Raw genomic sequence first — 19,523 nt, forward strand, 5'->3', positions numbered from 1 at the left:
CCGAATACATCTTGAAGGAGAAAGACATACGTGCATCTTTAATATTCTTAGCATGAAAGCAGTTTCCAGGAGGACCCAGGTTATTTGCTCTGCCTTTGAGAGCACAGAGCAGGGCCAGGTGCAAGCTCATTACCTGCTCTGCCTCTCTAGAAGAGGTTTGGGGTCCTCCTGGAACCCAGGAGGGTGGCACGGTGCTAGGCCTCCTCCGGAGGGACAGAGGCAGCCTACAGACAGTGTGGTTAGCAATGGGCCGGGCCGTCACCACAGACTGCCATGACAGCTCCTAGTACTGCTTAATTACTCAGTTGCCAGCTACTGAACACTGTAATTCCTTATGTCATTGCTTTTGGTGGAGCTGGAGGAGTCCAAGGGGGTGGGGGAGAGTGGTTCTGATGAATCAGTTCAGGCCTAGGAGAACACACACACACACACACACACACACACACACACACACAACACAGAGGCACACATCCAAGAGCTCCCGTAAGCGCATCCTCAGGGAGTTTTGGTGTGAGGGTTGTGGAGGGTGGGACAATAATATAATCTCTTTTGCTCTTCATCTCCCTCCGCAGTGTATGAAGCAGGGAAAGCAGCAAAGGCCGGGTACCCTCCCTCTGTCTCCGGTGTCCCCGGCCCTTACTCCATCCCCTCTGTCCCCTTGGGAGGAGCCCCCTCATCTGGCATGCTGATGGACAAGCCGCATCCACCTCCCCTGGCACCAAGTGACTCCACTGGAGGAAGCCACAGTGGTAAATGTAGTTCCAGACCGCCCTGCCCCATGCTCCTCTCTGGCTTCCGCTCTCGTTCCTTCCTGATAAGAACCATCAGCTCGGTGATTCTTCTTTGGAAAGTGACGGTCTCCATTCCAGAAGTGGGATCTCTCTAGCTCTATCAGATGTCATCTGGAACGCGTGTCAGGCTCTCCAAGGGCTGCAGGATGTAGCTGCCCCTGCTTTCTTCCCAGACTCCTCAGTAACTAAGATGATGAGGAAAAGAGGCAAGGTACCCGTTGAATGTGGGTCATCCAGTGAATAAATAGTTCTTTCAGCCCTACCTAGGGTTCAGGACTGTTGCACTACAGCAGGTACTGTGAGGAACACTAAGAAGTTTAGGACGCGGTTTGCCCAGGAAGCGGTACGGCCCAGCCAGGGAGAGACCATAGACTTTTATTAGGACAATTAGATGCTGTAAAGAGTATGGTGCTGGGAATTCAAAGGATAAAGAGCTGGAGCAGTTACAGAGTGTTCAGGGAAGAGGTGGATTTGAGCTGGGCCTAGAAGACAAAGGAAGAGGAGAGCAGACAGCGGGTTGCTGGGCACCCCCGGGAAGGACACATGGTGGAAGCCTGGGGCTGGAAGAACAGGGTGTGTGTTTGACAGTCTCCAACTTGGCTGACTGGGAGAAAGTGGGAGGCTTTAATGGAGCCTCACCCAGGTGAGGGAGGGCCTTGAAACCCATTCAGGAGAGCCGGGACTTGGTGCCATAAGGGAGTCGGAGCCACTGCAGGCAGGTTCCTGAGTTCTTGGAGAGGTGCTGTGCTAACAAGGCAAGTGGGAACGGAAGAGAGTGGGATCAGCGATCCCGGGCTGAGAGGTGACTGAAGCCGTTCAGGGGGTGTGAGAGCATCTGGGTCGTGATGGAGGCTATGGGAGTTGAAGTGAGCAGGTAAATCTGAGAGATACTTCGAAAGAGGAAGCAGGTATGACTTTAGGGAATGCAGGAAAGGGGAGGCTTCAGGATGAGTGCAAGCTGTCCAGTGATGCGCACCATAGACGGAATTAAGTACTTGGTAGGGAGAGCTTATTTGGATGGAGATGAGCCCTGGTGTTTAGGGCATGATGCATTCGTGGTTATGGGCGAGGGCACAGGGGTAGCCGGGGCGGAGAGACATTAAAATGTAGCTTTCTGGGAGGTGTCTGAACAGGATTACAGAGCAGTAGCGATTAGACGTGTGTGAAGTATATTTGGAAGGCGACTTAAATCCCTAGGTGTGGATGAGCCAGCGGGGTTGGTAAAACAGACACTTCTCCCCTGGAGGTATCTGGACTTCCTTCAGTGGGTGCGGGAAGAGTATCCGGCCCACTGAATGACCTGTCCGTGCTGGACCCTGGAAGGAGTGGATATCCTCAGTGAGCAATTGGTATTTGTGGGTTTGTTGTGTTTTTTTTGTTTGTTTTTTTTTTACCCTCTCCCTGGAACTATCAGTAGAATTCTGACGTCTGAGCCTGGGAATGAGTCACAGACTGAGAAGTAAAAGTTAATGATCAAGGACACACAGAGAATTGGAGAGATAAAGACAATATAGTTCGTTTCTCCCAAGGATGGAATGGGAAAAGAGACGTTAATGGAACTTGTCTCATAATCGGTTTGTGGCTTCCCCTTTCTCCAGTCTTTTTATCCTTCCTTCCCACCAGAACCCATTCCCTCTTACTTTTTGGAAATGGATGCTCGTAATGAAATGATTCTTACTCATAGGGTGACAGATACTTCCTCTCTCCTGATTTCAACCTTTTTCTGGTTCCTGCCACACTAACCAAATGCAGTTAGAAGTGGCTGGAGGGGGTGCCTGGGTGGCTCAGTCGGTTGAGCGTCCGACTTCAGCTCAGGTCACGGTCTCACAGTTCGTGAGTTCGAGCCCCACGTAGGGCTCTGTGCTGACAGCTCAGAGCCTGGAGCCTGCTTCGGATTTCTGTGTCTCCCTCTCTCTGTCCCTCCCCCGCTTTGCACCGTCTCTACTTCTCAAAAAAATGAATAGATGTTTAAAAAAAAAAAAAAAGTTTAGGGGCGCCTGGGTGGTGCAGTCGGTTAAGCGTCTGACTTCAGCCAGGTCACGATCTCGCGGTCCACGAGTTCGAGCCCCGCGTCAGGCTCTGGGCTGATGGCTCAGAGCCTGGAGCCTGTTTCCGATTCTGGGTCTCCCTCTCTCTCTGCCCCTCCCCCGTTCATGCTCTGTCTCTCTCTGTCCCAAAAATAAATAAACGTTGAAAAAAAAATTTAAAAAAAAACAAAAGTTTAAGAAAAAAAGAAATGGCTTGAAACATAGGAACACTTATTATTTCACAGAGCAAGAAATCCCAAGGAAAAGTGGCTCCGGGGTTGCTTCATCGATCGGGTCAGGTAGCACCACTGAAGGACTGAGTTCTTTGTAGCTTTTGTTCTGTCCTTCCAAGCTGGCTCCCCTTATGATCCTGTGGTGACAGCCATGGTTCAGGTACTAAATGCATTCAGAGATAGAAAAAGATACTCCCTTGTGCTGCTTTTCTCAAGAGTGAGGAAACCTTTTCCAGAAGCCCCTCCCCCTTCTAACAGACTTGTTGGTGGTTTTATTGGCAAGAATTGTGTCCTGTGCCCGTTTCTATACCAGATTGGCTTGAACTAATCGAGACGCATCTCTTAGGCCAAAAACACCTAATCACCTCGGAAATGAACAAAATCAGGGTTCTGTTAGCCAGCAAAAAGGGGAAGATGCACAAGCAATGTTAGCCACAGCTAGTCTGGCCCAGGTTGTCATTGTCTGGTTCACTGAGTCAGGATAGCATTCCTCATGACCCCTGGTGGGCACATTTCTGTACTCATGGCCCCATGGACAGAATTATTGATGGCATCTGGTTATTTGTCTGTTAAGAAAAAGGTGGCTTAAGCCAATGTTCTATGTACATTATTTGTTAAAGAAGGTTAGAGATGTCAAGAAGTGCTGATTTATAAAGATGTAAGTTTAGCCTATTTTATATTTATATGCTAGCTCAATTTTAGGGTAATCATCTAGCAATAGTGATTTTTCAGGTTACATTTGTATACAGTGCCCTTTTGAACCCTCTGGGTAGTTGGAAAGGCATCTTTGATGAGCTGTGTGTAGTACAGCCAGTCAGTTACCAACTGGGAGAGAGAAGAGGAGCCTTGATTCCCTCCCCCGTTCTTCTTGGCAGCTACTTGAGACCTCTGTTACAATAGAAGAACTCTCTCCTCCTGTCCTGCCCTGGACTCAGCCTCTTCAGCTTTGTCAAGGTTCTCTCTTTATTGAGTACCCCACATTCCATCCCGGTCTCCCCTCTCCTTGCCGGACTGTCTTGCTCTAGAGACTCCTTCCCAGCAGCATTCAAAGCGTGCCTAAATCTCTCCATTAAAACAAAACAACAATTTGCAAAAACCTCGTAGTCCTTGGATGTTGCTTCCCTACCCCTTTTCTCCTCTTCACAGCTGAACTCCTTCAACGTTTCGGATGTTTCATGTCTCCGTTTCCTCCGCTTTTCGCCAACTCCTCGACTAACTTCCATCTTGCTATCGCCTTCACTACTCCAGAAACAGTGCTTGTGAAGATTGCCTTGTGGCAGATCTAATCAATGCTTCCCAGTTCTTAACCTCCCTTGACTTCTTAAAGCGTTTGCCACCCCTGCCCCACCCCTCTCTCTTTGCCTTCCCCAACACGTTGGTTAGTAATTTTTCCTACTTATTTCTCTCTACGCTGGCTGGCCTTCCTCCTGTTTTGTCCAAGGTCCTCTCCCTGGGAAATGTTATCTCCTCCCACGGCTTCAATCATGTTTTCTATGCTTATGGCTCCCAGTCACTGTCTCCAGCCCCTCTCCTGCTCCTCAGTCCCATGTACCCAACTGCCTGGACATCTCACAGGCATTTCAAACTCGGACTCCAGGAAGTCGAATTAGTCTGCTGTTTTTTGACTGCAAACCAACTCCCGCGTTTCTTATCACAACAGGTGGCCCTGTTGTCCACCCGGCAGCCCCAACCAGAAGCAGGGACCTTGTCCTCATCTCTGCCTCACTTCCCTCGTCCGGTTGGTCACCAGGCCCCTCGGATCACACCTCAAAATCACCTTGAATCGGTTTACTTTCCTCCACCTGTATTGTGCTGTCCTAGTCCCTGCTACCCTCATCTCTCACCTTGATGAATGCAACTATCTCCAACACTGGCTTTCCACCGCTACTCTTGCCTTGTTCTAATTTGTTTTCACATCCACCTGGCCTCCCCTCATTCTTCTTACAAAAGAATTGAGTAGGCAAGTAGGGTTTTGAGATGTCATTTTCAAAACTAATAAGGATATGCGTCTATATATATGCCTACTGTATGTATCCAGAGGATATGCAAATTTTAAACATCACCTTCTCCCACAACTGAGCTGCTATCACCCTGGGGGTGGAATGTGGCAGCTGTTCCATCATCCATAAACAGCCTTACTTAGCTCATTAAGATAGGGTAGGAAAGACAAGGCTATATCCACGGGTATGTGCCTCAGAGACTTCTTCTGCAAGTTTTATAAGTTAGGCTTGGCTGTAAAGGAGAAATGAACTGAAAAGTAGCTGATTTCCAGTCAACTGGGTCACACACATCAGCTCAACTACTTTAACAATAAGAATTTTTGTAGTTTGGCATCAAAATGAACATCCCAATATTCCCTCCCCGCCAGAACCAAAGTTGCCGAGGCTAATCCATTCGAGGAGTTGAAGTATGAAGAGCCACAGCAACGAAAGGACTTGGGCCAGACAGAGCTTGAAAAGATAAATAGATCCCGCATCCATGCTAAACTGAAACATCACTGGGGGGAAGAGTCATTTTCCAAAAAGGGCTGGACTTTGGCCAATGGTCCAGGACCTGTCTTTTTAAACTATCACCACACATCAGAGAGTGCTCGGATCTTCAGGCAAATTACAGATAAAAATCAACCTGACACCATTTTACTTGTTTTCATGTAAGAAAAATTTGATGAATGCCTACGAATTTTCCCTCACAGAATTTGCTGTCTAGCAAAATGAGCATTGGGGGTTTGTGAATGGAAATAAAACGAGTGAAGCAATACAAAGCAGTGTATGATAAGACTGTTCTCTGATGCAAGCTCAGAGAAGGAAAAGTCTCATCTGCTTGGAGGGATGAAGAGAGGTTTTCTGGTGTTTTAAATGCTCCTGAGCATATATGTGACACAGAGCCAGATTCTGCTAGGATGAGAGAACTTGTTTTCGTTCTAGTTTTAGTGTGCTACACAATCAAACTTACAGTTTTCAGTTGGAAAAAAAGAAACACCTTTTTTGCAGGGAGAATGGCCTAGCTTTTTAGCTACTGAAACCAAATAGATGATACCTCTAAAGTCTAAATATCAATAATTCGTCCTCGTCCTTCTCGGCAAATCGGAGGGATTTAGATTTCTGAAGACATTAGCTGAAGTCCAGGCAGAAAGTATCTGTTCTAGTGGAGTCTCTTTAGAATGCCAGGATTGGAAGGTGAGACCACTGTCTTCGTTTGAGGCTGTAAATAGTGACTGTAACCTTTCAGGGACATGATAACCTGTGCATACACCATCAAACCTGTCTCACAAGGAGGAGTGTGATTTGTTGTACTGGCACAGAAAACAATCTGTGCTCTACCCCAAGTTGCAACTAACGGAGAGGTTTCCAGCTGTTGCTCAGAGAGGCGGCCATCTCTCACCACCAGGGGACAGCTGGGACATTGTTCCATAAAGCAACACCTCCCCACCTCCACTTGATCTCAGTGTGACTGAATGTTTACTGTAACAGTGCTTCACATATTTAAAACACCTGGCTGAGGCCCTAGTTCAGGTAGGGTAGGCCCCTTCCCTAATGCCTATAGCACCTGCTAGTGTTCTCCTTTAAAAAATAACCATCAATGATGGCAGCAAAACTGACCTAAACCTTGCTGCTCCCTCAAGCCATCGTTCAAGTCCTCCCCTTCCTGGCCAAAACCCTCTGACCAACCAACCACATGGCTGCTTCTGCCTTACTCTGCAGTCCCTTGTCATATAGTTTCTATTCCTGATTTCTGTTCATTCGTTCGTGTGTTCGTTCGTTCGTTCATTCACTCATTCATTCATACAAACACATGTTTCTAGGGTCTACAGTGTGCTAGGCTCTGTGCTTGTGCTGGAGATGCAGAGATAGAACCGGTCCTTGTCCTCAGGAAGTTTAGAATCTAGAGAGGGAAACTCTGCAGGAAATACTCTTTCCAAGGAAATCATTACCCCCCGCACCACCCTCAGACTAGCACCAATTCAGCTCAAACGTTTATTTATTTTATTTTTTTTTTAATTTTTTTTCCAACGTTTTTATTTTTATTTTTGGGACAGAGAGAGACAGAGCATGAACGGGGGAGGGGCAGAGAGAGAGGGAGACCCAGAATCGGAAACAGGCTCCAGGCTCCGAGCCATCCGCCCAGAGCCTGACGCGGGGCTCGAACTCACGGACCGCGAGATCGTGACCTGGCTGAACGCTTAACCGACTGCGCCACCCAGGCGCCCCTCAAACGTTCATTAAGTGCCTACCAAGCACTGTTCTGGGCTTTACGCTGATCTAGAATAAGACTTCTTTTCCTTCGAAAATCTTTGGGAAGATGAGACATTTATACAAATAATTTGGAACAAACTAGAGCGTATTGAGGGTCCTAGTGAAACTTCCAAGTAAATGGTTTATAAGAGAGAAATGAGATGGAGAGAGAGAAGAAATAGAACTTTATAGCTATGAGAATCAGAGAAAGCTTTTGGGATGTGGTGCCATTTGAGCGGCCCCTGATAATTACAAGGAACTCAAAGAACTCTACCGATTAGGTCTTTGTTGTCCTCTTTTTTACCTTTTTAAATTTTTTCTATATCTGTCTTCTCTTCCTTGTGAAGAGGAAGGTTGGGAAGATTTAAAGTTGGGGAAGTATTAGTTGCATTTTATAGACATTAAATCCAAGTACTTGGTAGGTCATCATTTATTTGAGGCCCCTCAATAAACCAGCCACATGCCTACCAGTGCCCAGTTCCCTATTTCCTAGCCCTGTGTTTCATCCATCAGACATGACTGCCTCAGAACAGACATAGCAGTTCCGTGGGATAATTGCATTTTAATTGAACTGTCTGTACTACTCTGTAAACGCCTCTGCAGAGATGGAAGGAAGAGTGTGTAGCTTGATAAATAAAATCATTCCTGCTAATAATTGCTTCTGCATAAGGATTACGGATCTAACCTCCAGGAGAAGGTGCCACTTAAAAGCGTGTGCTGAGATTCATTAGTTTTTTTTTTTTTTTTAAAGTGATTCCACAATTGGAGATGAATCTGAACTGCCCAGAATGTTCTCATATAGAAAATTGGTGCACCTGCAAATGGGTGTGGGGGCGTTCTTTCAGTTTTCGGTGCCAGGGCTGTGATCAGAGTGCTGCGGAATGCTGTATTTTAATCTTCCATGGACATAGTTCGTGTGTGGGGCTTTGTCCACAGCCAGGGTAAGATGACCAGAAAGCAGAAAGCAGAGTCCCCTCTGGAGGCACATGCAGTCATGTGGTTTCTTTATGGCATTCGCCCTGCTTTGGGAATAGAGGACGTTGGGGTTGGGTCACTTTCTTCCATCCCGTTGTAGAGTCCTGACTGGCTAGAAGATAGGACGACGGCTCAGATCCTCCCACCTAGGGCACACCTATGAGCATTTCCTACTCTGGGTTTTCTCCTCTTGTCTTTCCTACTACCCCCGACTCCTAGGCTCCAGAGAGGCTTCAGTCAGATAACATGGTTCCAGCTCTGGTGCTGCCAGTAATGCTTGAGCAAGTTATGAAATCCCTCTGAATCAGACTTTTCTCAACCATAAAATGAGGCTACCGGAACTTCATTAGGGGTTGGGAGGAATGAACATCCATGAAAGCATTTAGCACCGTACCTAAGCACATTTATAGTGCCCAATGAGTGTTGTCTCTTGCCATTATTGTTACGTCCCCATCCCATTCCTTCCCTTCTCTTGTTTCCCTTATCTGTGAAGATTAGACGTGCCTGTGTCTGATCACCCTTGAGGCTGGTATTGGACTTGGCTGACACTTAAGTGATATGGGGCTTCAACAGCCTTTGTATCTGACAACATGAGTGATGGGAATGTAGGAGGTGGTATTATCTCTCAGGCTTTAGTTTTGTTTCTTATTAAGCCCTGCAAATAACACCTGCTTGTAACCACATAGCGGCAGGTTGAATTTATCATGTCTAGAATGTGGTATTCCCTTTCCTAAAAGGAAAATGTTAAAGAAATAAATGGAACCATACTTAGCAATCCGAGTGGTTTGCACCTTCCTTGGCCCAAATGTATATCACAGTCTCTAATCCCAGTTATGGAGTTTTTGCATCATCTCCCAGGACACTAGAGGCATTCAGGCCACCTTTGTCAAGGTCCCTGATGTTTGGGTGTCTGTTTTATTTACATGTGCTCCTACCAAGTGAAGATGTGATCCCCAGATGGTATAGAATGATCTGTCTAGAAAGTGGCCTTTTTTTTTTTAGTGTGCGTATACTTCCCTGAGCTTTGAGAAGATGATCTTTAAGTGGAGCTCTAGAAGGTCAGAAAGCAGGAAACAGAATTTAACAAGTGACCCAAAATATACTGTCATAGAACTCTGTTATTTACCTGCTGTTCCTCCGTTCCAGGGGCACCATCTGATAAAAGGGATCTCAGGTATGGTTCCATACGTATAAATATAGATGACTATTTCTGGGTGATTTCAAAAAGAGTTGTTATAAGCGGGGACCATGTTTTTTTCACTTGGTAAAATGGAGGCCCCCTCCTGCTTTTTTCAGCTCACCTTCCTGTCCTTTCCTTAACAGTTCGCAAAGGCTACCGGATCCAAGCGGACAAAGAGAGAGACTCCATGAAGGTCCTGTACTACGTCGAGAAGGAGCTGGCTCAGTTTGATCCGGCCAGAAGGATGAGAAGCAGATGTGAGCATCTGTTAGTTCTGTGTGATCTGCGCGTCATGCGGGAGTTCAACGCTTGAAGGGGATTCGGGGGTTACCAAACCTGGGCAGCCCTGAGCTCTCAGGGTTAGAACTAGCAAGGGTGCCGGTGACATCCTGAGGACAGTAGCCTCAAGTACACACAAGGGAGAGAAAGGGCTTCTGGTGCGGGGAGTAGAGCAGATGTGTGTCCCTTGGCTTACGTTGTATCTCTCCATGGAGTAGCCAGCGCTGTTGGGCCTGTGCAGTCCTGGTGTTGGAAATACTTTATTCGAAGAGTCTCTCCCTGCTACTCTCTTTAAAACAGATTCAAAATAATGGCAAAAGATGTGCGTTTTTTTCCCAGCACGAAAGCCCCCATCATTGAACAACGGTCCAGCTGCTGACTTGCTAGAGGGGGGCCTCGAGGAAAGTGAACGAGCAAGTCTGCCAAATGAATCTACAAAAAGGAGGCCCGACGTTGCTCTGAGATCCCCAGCAGCAGAGACCGAGGGGCTAGCAGAAAGGGTGTCCCTCTCGTCAAGAGAACCTTTAAATCACGGAGTTGCAGGGCCCCAACCTTAACTCACTCGCAGCCCGTTGGACGCTTGGCAGCCGACACGGCTGATTATTTGGCGTGGATTCCAAATTACCTTCCGTGATGAGGGGCGGCACAGGGCAGGTCTGACGTAGATTCGCTAATTATCAAAAGGGTGCTGGCGGGCCTGGTGGTCAGGTCACAATGTCTGTCTCTCTTTGAACCCTCCTTGCCTTGGAAGCAAGGAGAGACTCGATAGAATTGTTGGGGAAACAGTCCCAGACTAGAGGCACTTTATTCAGATTAAGGACAACATATTCCTCCCAGTTTGCAATGCTAAATTCATCCTGTCTGGGCTGCATCCTCCCACCGCAGGGACTATAAAAAGACAATCTCCAGATTGGAATGTCAGGAATGCAGATGTCACTGCACTTGACAAGTTAGTTGTAACGTGTTGTCATGGAGCCCTGTGAGGGGACACAGATAGGGATCAAGGAGAAGGAGCCTGGGAGGAAATCTGTGGATCTCACAGCTCAGAGAAAAAGTTAAAACCTGAGGTTAAGCTAAAAGGATGGGTGCCGGTTTAGGTGATGTCTCCTGCCTACCTGGATGGTCTTGGGGGACTGACAGATCATTAATGTCATGGAATCTTAGCATCCATGGAATCTTAGCATCTTAAAGATGGCTGAGGTCAACCTTTGCAGTGTACAGATGAGGAAACAGAAGCCCAGAGGGTTGAAGTGACCGGAACAGGATGAGAACCCAGCTCTTCTGATTCCCAGTCCTGTGCTCTTTACCCAAGAAATTTTTGAGCAAACTGGATGGCTCCATGGCTGCCGCGGCTGTATCTGTTTAGAGATCACAGCCTTTTACCTCCTAGGACTTTAGTATGTTAGAGCTGAAAAGATTGAGGTTGTTGAATCCACCTCCCTCATTTAAAAAAAAAAAAATTTGGGGGGCGCCTGGGTGGCTCAGTCGGTTAAGCGGCCGACTTCGGTTCAGGTCATGATCTCGCAGTCTGTGAGTTCGAGCCCCGCGTCAGGCTCTGTGCTGACAGCTCGGAGCCTGGAGCCTGTTTCAGATTCTGTGTCTCCCTCTCTCTGACCCTTCCCCGTTCATGTTCTGTCTCTCTCTGTCTCAAAAATAAATAAACGTTTAAAAAAATTTTTTTCTCAAATAAAAAAAAATAAAAAAAATTTTTTAAACATTTATTCATTTTTGAGAGACAGAGAGAGAGAGACAGAGCATGAGTGGGGGAGGGCAGGGAGAGAGAGGGAGACACAGCATATGAAGCAGGCTCAGGCTCCAAGCTGTCAGAGCACAGAGCCGGATGCGGGGCTCAAACTCACGAACCGCGAGATCATGACCTGAGCCGAAGTCGGCCGCTTAACCGACTGAGCCACCCAGGCGCTCCCATCTCCTTCCTTTTACAGAGAAGAAAAGGGAGGCAGAGAGGAAAAGTGCTAGAACTGGAACAGGATTTCCTGGAACCTGCGGGTTGACATTACAATAATTGCACAGAGATGAAGTAGGAATATAGTTCACTTGGCTTTGAGAGGTTCTGTTCCTGAAGAGCAGAGTAAACCCTGGGGTGGATCTTGGACGTGGGACGGTCTTGAAGATCTCCTTGTAAAACGGATCTCCTGGTTGCAGGCTGGGGCAAGATTCTGTAAGAACTGGGGATTTCAAGTTCATGAATATGCTAGCCAGGAAGATCCTTTTTCTTCTTGCCCCTTGTAAGTAGGGGGTTGCTCTTGGGATGTTTTTAGTCCAGGATCCTTCCTAGTGCAGTGATCTGTAGACAACAGCTACCAGGGCAAATATGTTCCACCTCCTGTTTTTGTAAAAAGGTTGTATTGGAACAGAGCCATGCTGGCTCACTTATACATTGACTGTGGCCGCTTTCGTGCTACAATGGCAGGGTGAAGAGTTGTGACAACACGGCTTGCAAAACCTAAAATATTTGCTATCTGGCCCTTTACAGACAAAGCCTGTCTTTCCTGTCCTAGAGTTACATTATTAGGTGTTCGTGAAGCAGGGACGTTGATGTGTATGCTCGATGCGGCAGAAAAGTTAGAGCCACAGACATCCTAGATGGTCCACCAGTATGAATGGTGAAACAGAGCTAGCCCTCACTGTGTGGAGAAGTGGGAAAAGTCCATTATTCCCTGAAGTTTAAGGAAAGTTCTGAGCCAACAATGTGATCGTTCAGCAGTTTCACTTGATGCATTTTATAGTTCTCTTCTTTTTTTAATGTTTATTTATTATCGAGAGACAGAGACCAAGCATGGGCATGGGAGGGGCAGAGAGAGGGGGAGACACAGAATCCGAAGCAGGCTCCAGGCTCTGAGCTGTTAGCACAAAGCCCAACGCAGGGCTCGAACTCACAAACTGCCAAACTGCAAGATCATGACCTGAGCCGAAGTCGGACGATTTACCGACTGAGCCACCCAGGCTCCCCTGATGGTTCTCTTCTGTGCTGTTCCCAGGAGATTCGAATTCACTGAGATCATGAGAAAAGGAAGGTTCTAGATTGTTTAATCAGTAGTATCTGAGTTATTTTTCTTTAAAATGGGCACTAACTAGTCCATTCTCCTCAGAAAGAGGAAAAGGTTTAACAATTAGATTATAATCCAAAACCAACTGATTGCATGACCAAAATGAATGACATTTCCAGTAAGCCCAGATCTGGTAGAACAGGACAAGGACACTGTTTATGCAGTGGTGGGGAGGCCCTTCCTTTCCTCTATGGGTGGGACTCAGCAAAATTCTCTGCTCCTCCAAGGACTGTTGGGGGTAGGGAGGAGAAGTAGAGGGGAACCTGAGACGCATATTTGTGCTGCCCACATCCTATCTTGGCTTACCTTTTGCTCAACAGCCAGGCCTTACACCTTGTAAATGTTGATTTTGATAATATTTTGAAGTTCTAACCAAAGGATTGTAGAAAACAAATGGATCCAGTTACATTAGAAATAGATTCGCTAGATGTGTTTTTTTAAGTAAAATGATATTCAATCCATTTCGAAGTTCTATAAATAAATAGTTGGTTTTTTTTTTTTTTTTTTTTTTTTTTCTTTCCAGACTGCGATTCTGGTCTTATTCACAAGTGCTTATGCAAAATGCTACTTAGGGCCCTTTAGGGAATGAGCAAACTGTGGCCATCCCCTCCTTAGAATTTTGTAGGAAGAGTACAAGTGGAAGCCCATAGACCACAGTGCAGCCCAATCCCCCTTTCCTTCCCACACCTCTACACAACTGTCCTAGCCACCCGTGGCTGCACACTCCTGGAATCCTCTTTAGGGAGGCAAAGAAGTCTTTGTAGGCCCTGGAAATGGACGTGGTGCCAACTGGGAAGGATATTCCAGGTTCCTGGATGAGTATCCAGAAAGGGAAAGAATGGATACGAGGTATGCAGTCCCCTTGACCCTGTGGACTGTGCTCTGTGGTGAGGGGCACGGCTGCAGGAGGCTGGACTGGGGTTCCTCTAAAGCATGGGGCTGTCCCGGCTCTGAAGGCCCGTCTTGGGACTCAGGCAACAGTAGGGAAGATCTTGTGAACTACAGCTTCTCTTTTTGCCCCTTTTGGCTCAACATGCCTGGGATCGTCATGGCTTTCACCCAATTATACATGGAGAAAAACACTGGAACAAGGATGGTGATGCTCTAGGAGGAAACCAGCTGCAAAAGAGCCCAAGTTCTGGGAAGCCTGCCTTAGGTGGGGCAGTAACAACTGTTTTCCCATTCCACCAACAGAGAATGCGGGAAGCCTTCCTCCTGATAAGCAAGTGGGCTTTTGGGTGGAGCCAGTTCCCGCTGAGCTCGGAACACAAATCCCATTAGTTCAGGTCTATAACCAACCCTGGACAGGATTGAGGCCTTCGGGACGGGGTTTCCCCAGAGCCTCGGTCTCAGCCCTTCACAGAGTTCCCACCCTAATACGTAGAAAGCTCTGTCATGTCTGGTTTTGTCCCTGCAGATAACAACACCATCTCGGAACTCAGCTCCCTGCACGAGGAGGACAGTAATTTCCGCCAGGCGTACCACCAGATGAGAAGCAAGCAGTTCCCTGTGTCGGGGGATTTGGAGAGCAATCCTGACTACTGGTCAGGTGTCATGGGAGGCAGCAGTGGGGCAAGCCGGGGACCCTCAGCCATGGAGTATAACAAAGAGGATCGGGAGAGCTTCAGGCACAGGTGAAGGTGGCTGCAGCAGGCAGCTTTGGTGCCGGGTGCTGGTGGCCGGAGCTCGGAGGCTGTTACTTTCTGATAGCATCTCTGTCTCCCCTTCTGGGTTGTCCTGCCACATCCCTTTGGGCTGTTGAACATCCCCTCCTCACATTAATTTTTTTATTAACTTTTTAAAAAAATCTTTATTCATTTTTGAAAGAAAGAGAGACAGAGCGTGAGCAGGGGAGGGGCAGAGAGAGAGAGAGGGAGACACAGAATCCGAAACGGGCTCCAGGCTCTGAGCTGTCAGCGCCAAGCCGGACGCGGGTCTGGAACTCACAAACCGCGAGATCATGAGGCTGAAGCTGAAGTCGGCAGCTTAAGTGACTGAACCACTCAGGCGCGCCCCACCCCCTCACATTTATTAAGCAGGGGAACACTTAAGACACCATGTGTAGAAGTAATCATTCAAGGCCCTTTGAAATGGGCACCGTACTGAACCTTAATGCACCTTATTAACTACGTTTCCTTATTAACCTTATTGACATTTCCCTGCCCTTCTCATAATATTTTATCCTATAACCTCTAAAAATTCCCACCCATCACCCCCATCATTTGATCACTGTTACGTGAAAGGTAAGATGCCAAACACGTTATGTATGCTGTTGTATTTGATCCTCATAACTCTAAAAGGCAGGTACTATTAATGTCCCCATTTTAAGTTGGGGCGGGGGGGGGGGGGGGGCTGAAATTTGCAGATGTTGAGGAGCTTGGTAGAGTCACCTGGCCAATGAATATGGGAGGCCAAGACGTGCACCCTGTTTTGTTGGGCCGCTTCCCACTGAATAGGACCAACACCATTCCCCTGTCCTTTATCTTGAAGGACACTAGACATTGTCTTTCTCTCAGACTGACCAACTGCAGGTAACTTGCAGAGATAAATTGACCCTGGGCTCTGAGGGAGGAAATGGGCTCTTTGTATATCACCAAATATTACAGGGTATTCTTGGGCTACAACTGTGTGCATCCCAAGCCACCCCAACCCACGCTGGCTTTGAGGGTGTGAGGAGACATGTGGCTGTCAACCAGAAGTCACATAATGATCACAAGGCCCCACTGTGTGTTTCAACACCATATATATATCACCATTTTTACCTACAACTCCGTCTTGATCCTTGGCACGAATTCAGGAGCTAGCCACGGCCGCCCTTTGAGAGTCCGGGGTGTCCAAGGCCGCTCGGCCAGCCAGAGCACATGGCGCTCTCGCGTCCCCCTCAGACCCCCCCCTCGCCCCCCCCCGCCGGGCCCGGGGCCCCCGGCGGACGCGCAGACCCCGGTCTAGGGCGCCAGGGCCGGCTGACCGTCGTCCCCTCTGCCCTCAGCCAGCAGCGCTCCAAGTCCGAGATGCTGTCCCGGAAGAACTTCGCCGCCGGCGTGCCGGCCGTCTCCATGGACGAGCTGGCCGCCTTCGCCGACTCGTACGGCGCGCGCTCCCGCCGGGCCGACGGCGACAGCCACGAGGCGCGGGGCGGCGGCCGCTTCGAGCGCTCGGAGACGCACGCCCTCGGGGGCTTCTACCAGGACGACTCGCCCGAGGAGTACTACGGGCCGCGGAGCCGCAGCCGGGAGCCCCTGGGCGACGCGGGCCGCGCCTGGGCCCCCGGCACCCCGCGCCGGCGGCCCGACGACGCGCCCCTGCCGCGCCTGGTGAGCCGGACGCCGGGCACCGCGCCCAAGTACGAGCACGCGCCCCGCGCCGGCGGCCTGGAGCGCCAGGCGCGGCCCGAGGGCGCCAGCCGCGGCGGCAGCCTCGAGACGCCGTCCCGGCTGAGCGCGCAGCTCGGCCGTCGCAGCGCCTCCTACTACGCCTGGTCGCCGCCCGGCACCTACAAGGCGGCCTCGCCGCAGGGCGACGACGACGACTCGGCCGACGACGACGACGACGACGCGCTGCCGCCCTACAGCGAGCGCGAGCTGAGCCGAGGCCCGTCCTACCGCGGCCGCGACCTGCCCTACCACGGCAACTCGGAGAAGAAGCGGAAGAAGGAGCCCACCAAGAAAACTGTGAGGCCGAGCCTGGCGCTCCTCGTGCGGGGAGCCGTCGGTGGGGGCGGGGGAGGGGAGGGCAGGGGGAGGCTCGGGGAGGAGGGCCAGGTGCCGGGAGCCGGGCCGCCGGCTTTGGGAACGCGGATGCCAGGCCGGGTTTTGCCCACCTCGCTCTGCCCCGGACCAGGTGAAGGCAGTAAGCAGGGGGCCCTGGATGGAGAGTCGCCAAAAGCAGAAATTGCGGGGGGTGCAGATGTAGCGTCTCAGATCCTTAAGAGCAGCTTTCAGAAGCGTGTGGCGTCAGGGATTCGAGAATCGTTACCACCACAGACGTTTGGGGGGGCTTCTGAGATCTGTGTGCAGAATGTGCGATGCACGCGTGTAGATGCGTTCCCCCCCCCCCCCCCCCCCCCCCCCCCCGTCTCCCACCCCTTGCGGGGAGGGTTGCATAAACTTCCGGATGCGTTCACAGCCCAGAGAAGGTTAGTAGCTACTGCCGTTTTTGAAGGACAGCTCACTTTCCTCCTTGACATTTTGTTGAATGTAAACTATAAATTGTGCTCTGTGTATGTGAAGGAAACCTTTCGGTCCCTGTCCGGTTAATTGTCTCTTTTGTAATTGGCCTTACATAGATTGTATTGTTTTCTCTCTAAATGCCAAGGGCAGCCCGGTCCGCCCCTCAGCCCCCAGATGTGAGCTCTGGAGGTCAGAGAATCGCCAGGGGACAGCCCCAAATGCCCACTCTTGGTTGTCAGAATGCCTCTGCCCCCTGTGCTCTGAAGACCACTCTGCCAGCCCAAGGCTTACCCTCCCTCCTCGGTTACCCTGCTTCTTCCACCATTTTGTTTTTCATAACTCAGGGTGGACCTTTCCTTTAGTGTGCAGTATGGGGAGAGAATATGAATGGGAAAACGTTCTGGCATGACTCGTAGCCCCTCCAAAACAATTAAGTATCTTTCGTTGTTCTTTAAAGAGTAAAATGAGATGACCTGTGAGGTACCGTGAGCAGGGAATGAACTTTAAGGTTATGTCAGGTTTACGGTGTGCCGTCCGCACTAGCGGTTATGGGACTGTAAAGGTAGTTAGCCCTAAAGGGCTGGGAAGTCATTGTGTGGCCACGGAACTAAGTTCCGTCAGATGCATGTTGGCTTCAGCACCAACTGAGGCTTAGGAACTATAGCCATAAGCCTGATGGAATGCCCTAAGAGTCAGGGTGCGCCAGGCTCTGAACAGTTAGGTTGTAGCCTCTGCCCAGGGGACCATCCGCTGTGTTGGGTTGGGGTTCTTTAACCATCGTGTGGCTTAACATTGGGCTCTTCCTGCTCTTTTCCAGAGTGACTTTCCAACCAGGATGTCCCTTGTGGTCTGATGTTTGTTTTCAAGCCGTCTCTCTGGGTGACTAGAAATCAGGAGCGGACTATGGAGACAAGACACAAATCCAAGAGCCAGCAGGCCCGGGACCTTCTCTGGACACCACCTTGGAAGATTTGACCTTTGCTTTGGCAAGGGATTGGGGGGGAGCGTCCTTTAAGGGGGGGGGGTGCTGATTCCAAACTTCAGCGTACATCTAACTGGTGTGAGAAACAAGATGACTACGTTGTGAGAACATTCCACGCACGGAGTGTCTCATCCACTGAGTTCATCCTGCCTGATGTTTTTCCTTAGCCAAACCGGGATTCCTTTTCCAATTCTTAAAGGGAGTTAGCTCTGGACCGCCGATCCCTGGAAAACGCCTCCGCCTACGGTATGCTCTTCTATACTTAGAGACAGAAGAACTTATTACTACCATTAGAAGAAGGCCTGATACTGACAACAGAAGATAGCTTTAGGCAAAGTATACCTTTTACCCCCGTCTCCCAGTCACTAGTCAGTGACTATTGTTACGCTAAAATCAGAGGGCCTTTGGTGAGCTCAGTGACAGTGACCTGCTGGACGATCGCAGAAGTGACTTCAACCTGCCGTTCCGAATGACATGCCTTGAGTGGCTGCGACAAAACAAAAGAGTATACGTTTTTGAAAAGCTGTGCAAGTGGTATTTCTTTTTCCACTCTGAGAACATAAACTGCTTTTTCTCCTTCTGCTGTGCACAGTGACATCTGAGTCTCGGACATTAAGGGCTCTCCTCACCCTCCTTCTCCGGGACTTTTCACATGGCGGTGCCGCCCACAGAGCCCCACCTCCCTCTGCACCCTGATTCACTTGTCATCAGGTGCCTTTTGATAAACGCTTAAAATACACACATGAAAGAGAAGGGGAAGGGGAAGAAAAAGGACAAAGCAGTAAGTAGAGAAGAATGAAAAAGAATTTAAGAGGAAAAGAATATACGATCTCATTATGTTTTGGATGTGGGCCATTTCCCCTACAGATTCCACGTGACCTTCTCTGGTTTTGTACTTCATTTACCATGAGTTGTTTCTGCCATCCCAGCCCTGCCCTTCCAGGACACCGGAGATGGTGGAGTGTGCAACTCTTCGCCTCATCAGATTGCTGCTCTAGATGCTTTGGGAAACAAGTGATCTGGCTCTCTCAGGAAGCAACACTTCCTATTCCCACCCTTGCCTCAATGACAGATTTTGCCTAAATCCCAAAGATAGATATCTCTGGATGTTGTAATTTGTGTAGATTGCAAAACAAAACAAAACAAAACAAAACAAAAAAAACGGCCATAAATTCTTCCCTTCTCATCAAGAGGTGCGGCCTGTTTCTCTACCCCTTACATCTGGGATTGGCCACATGATTTGATTTGGCCAGTGGCCCAAAACAAATGTAACACAAGCAGAGACTTGGAAAAATTTTTGTGCATGGGGCCTGTTTTCTCCTGCTGCTCTTGGAAACCCTGCAGTTGCCACTAGGTGCACAAGCCTGGGCTGTCCTGCTGCATGATGAGAAAAAAAGGCCCGGTCCCCCTGCCACCCTGACAGCCCATCAAGTCTCAGCTGATCGCAAACACCGGCGTGAGCCGGCCGCGACCAACAGAAGAACTGCCTCGCTGAGCCCAGCCCAAGTTGCTGATTCCTGCTCAAGGCTGAGAAGTTGGTGCACCTGTTACATGTTCCTTTCTCTTCGAGGAAAAGCTATTTCTTCT

General features: G+C 49.2%; 1 protein-coding gene across 10 annotated transcripts in view; it reads left to right on the forward strand.

Moving 5' to 3' along the window:
- Positions 1–18,744, forward strand: part of ILDR2 (immunoglobulin like domain containing receptor 2) — a 64,714-nt gene extending 45,970 nt beyond the window's left edge. For 8 of the 10 annotated variants that reach the window (XM_053208817.1, XM_027046456.2, XM_053208813.1 and 5 more), the window contains 5 exons: positions 573–749; positions 9,582–9,695; positions 14,203–14,419; positions 15,775–16,456; positions 17,772–18,744. In XM_053208817.1, the coding sequence (XP_053064792.1) occupies positions 573–749; positions 9,582–9,695; positions 14,203–14,419; positions 15,775–16,456; positions 17,772–17,807 (1,226 nt within the window). In that variant the 3' untranslated portion in view covers positions 17,808–18,744. The remainder of the gene's footprint in view (positions 1–572; positions 750–9,581; positions 9,696–14,202; positions 14,420–15,774; positions 16,457–17,771) is intronic. The other 2 variants (XM_053208814.1, XM_053208815.1) reach the window with 1 other exon arrangement.
- The last annotated feature ends 779 nt before the right edge of the window (positions 18,745–19,523 follow it).

Source organism: Acinonyx jubatus, chromosome E4 (assembly GCF_027475565.1).
Source record: "Acinonyx jubatus isolate Ajub_Pintada_27869175 chromosome E4, VMU_Ajub_asm_v1.0, whole genome shotgun sequence".
Lineage (NCBI taxonomy): Eukaryota > Metazoa > Chordata > Mammalia > Carnivora > Felidae > Acinonyx > Acinonyx jubatus.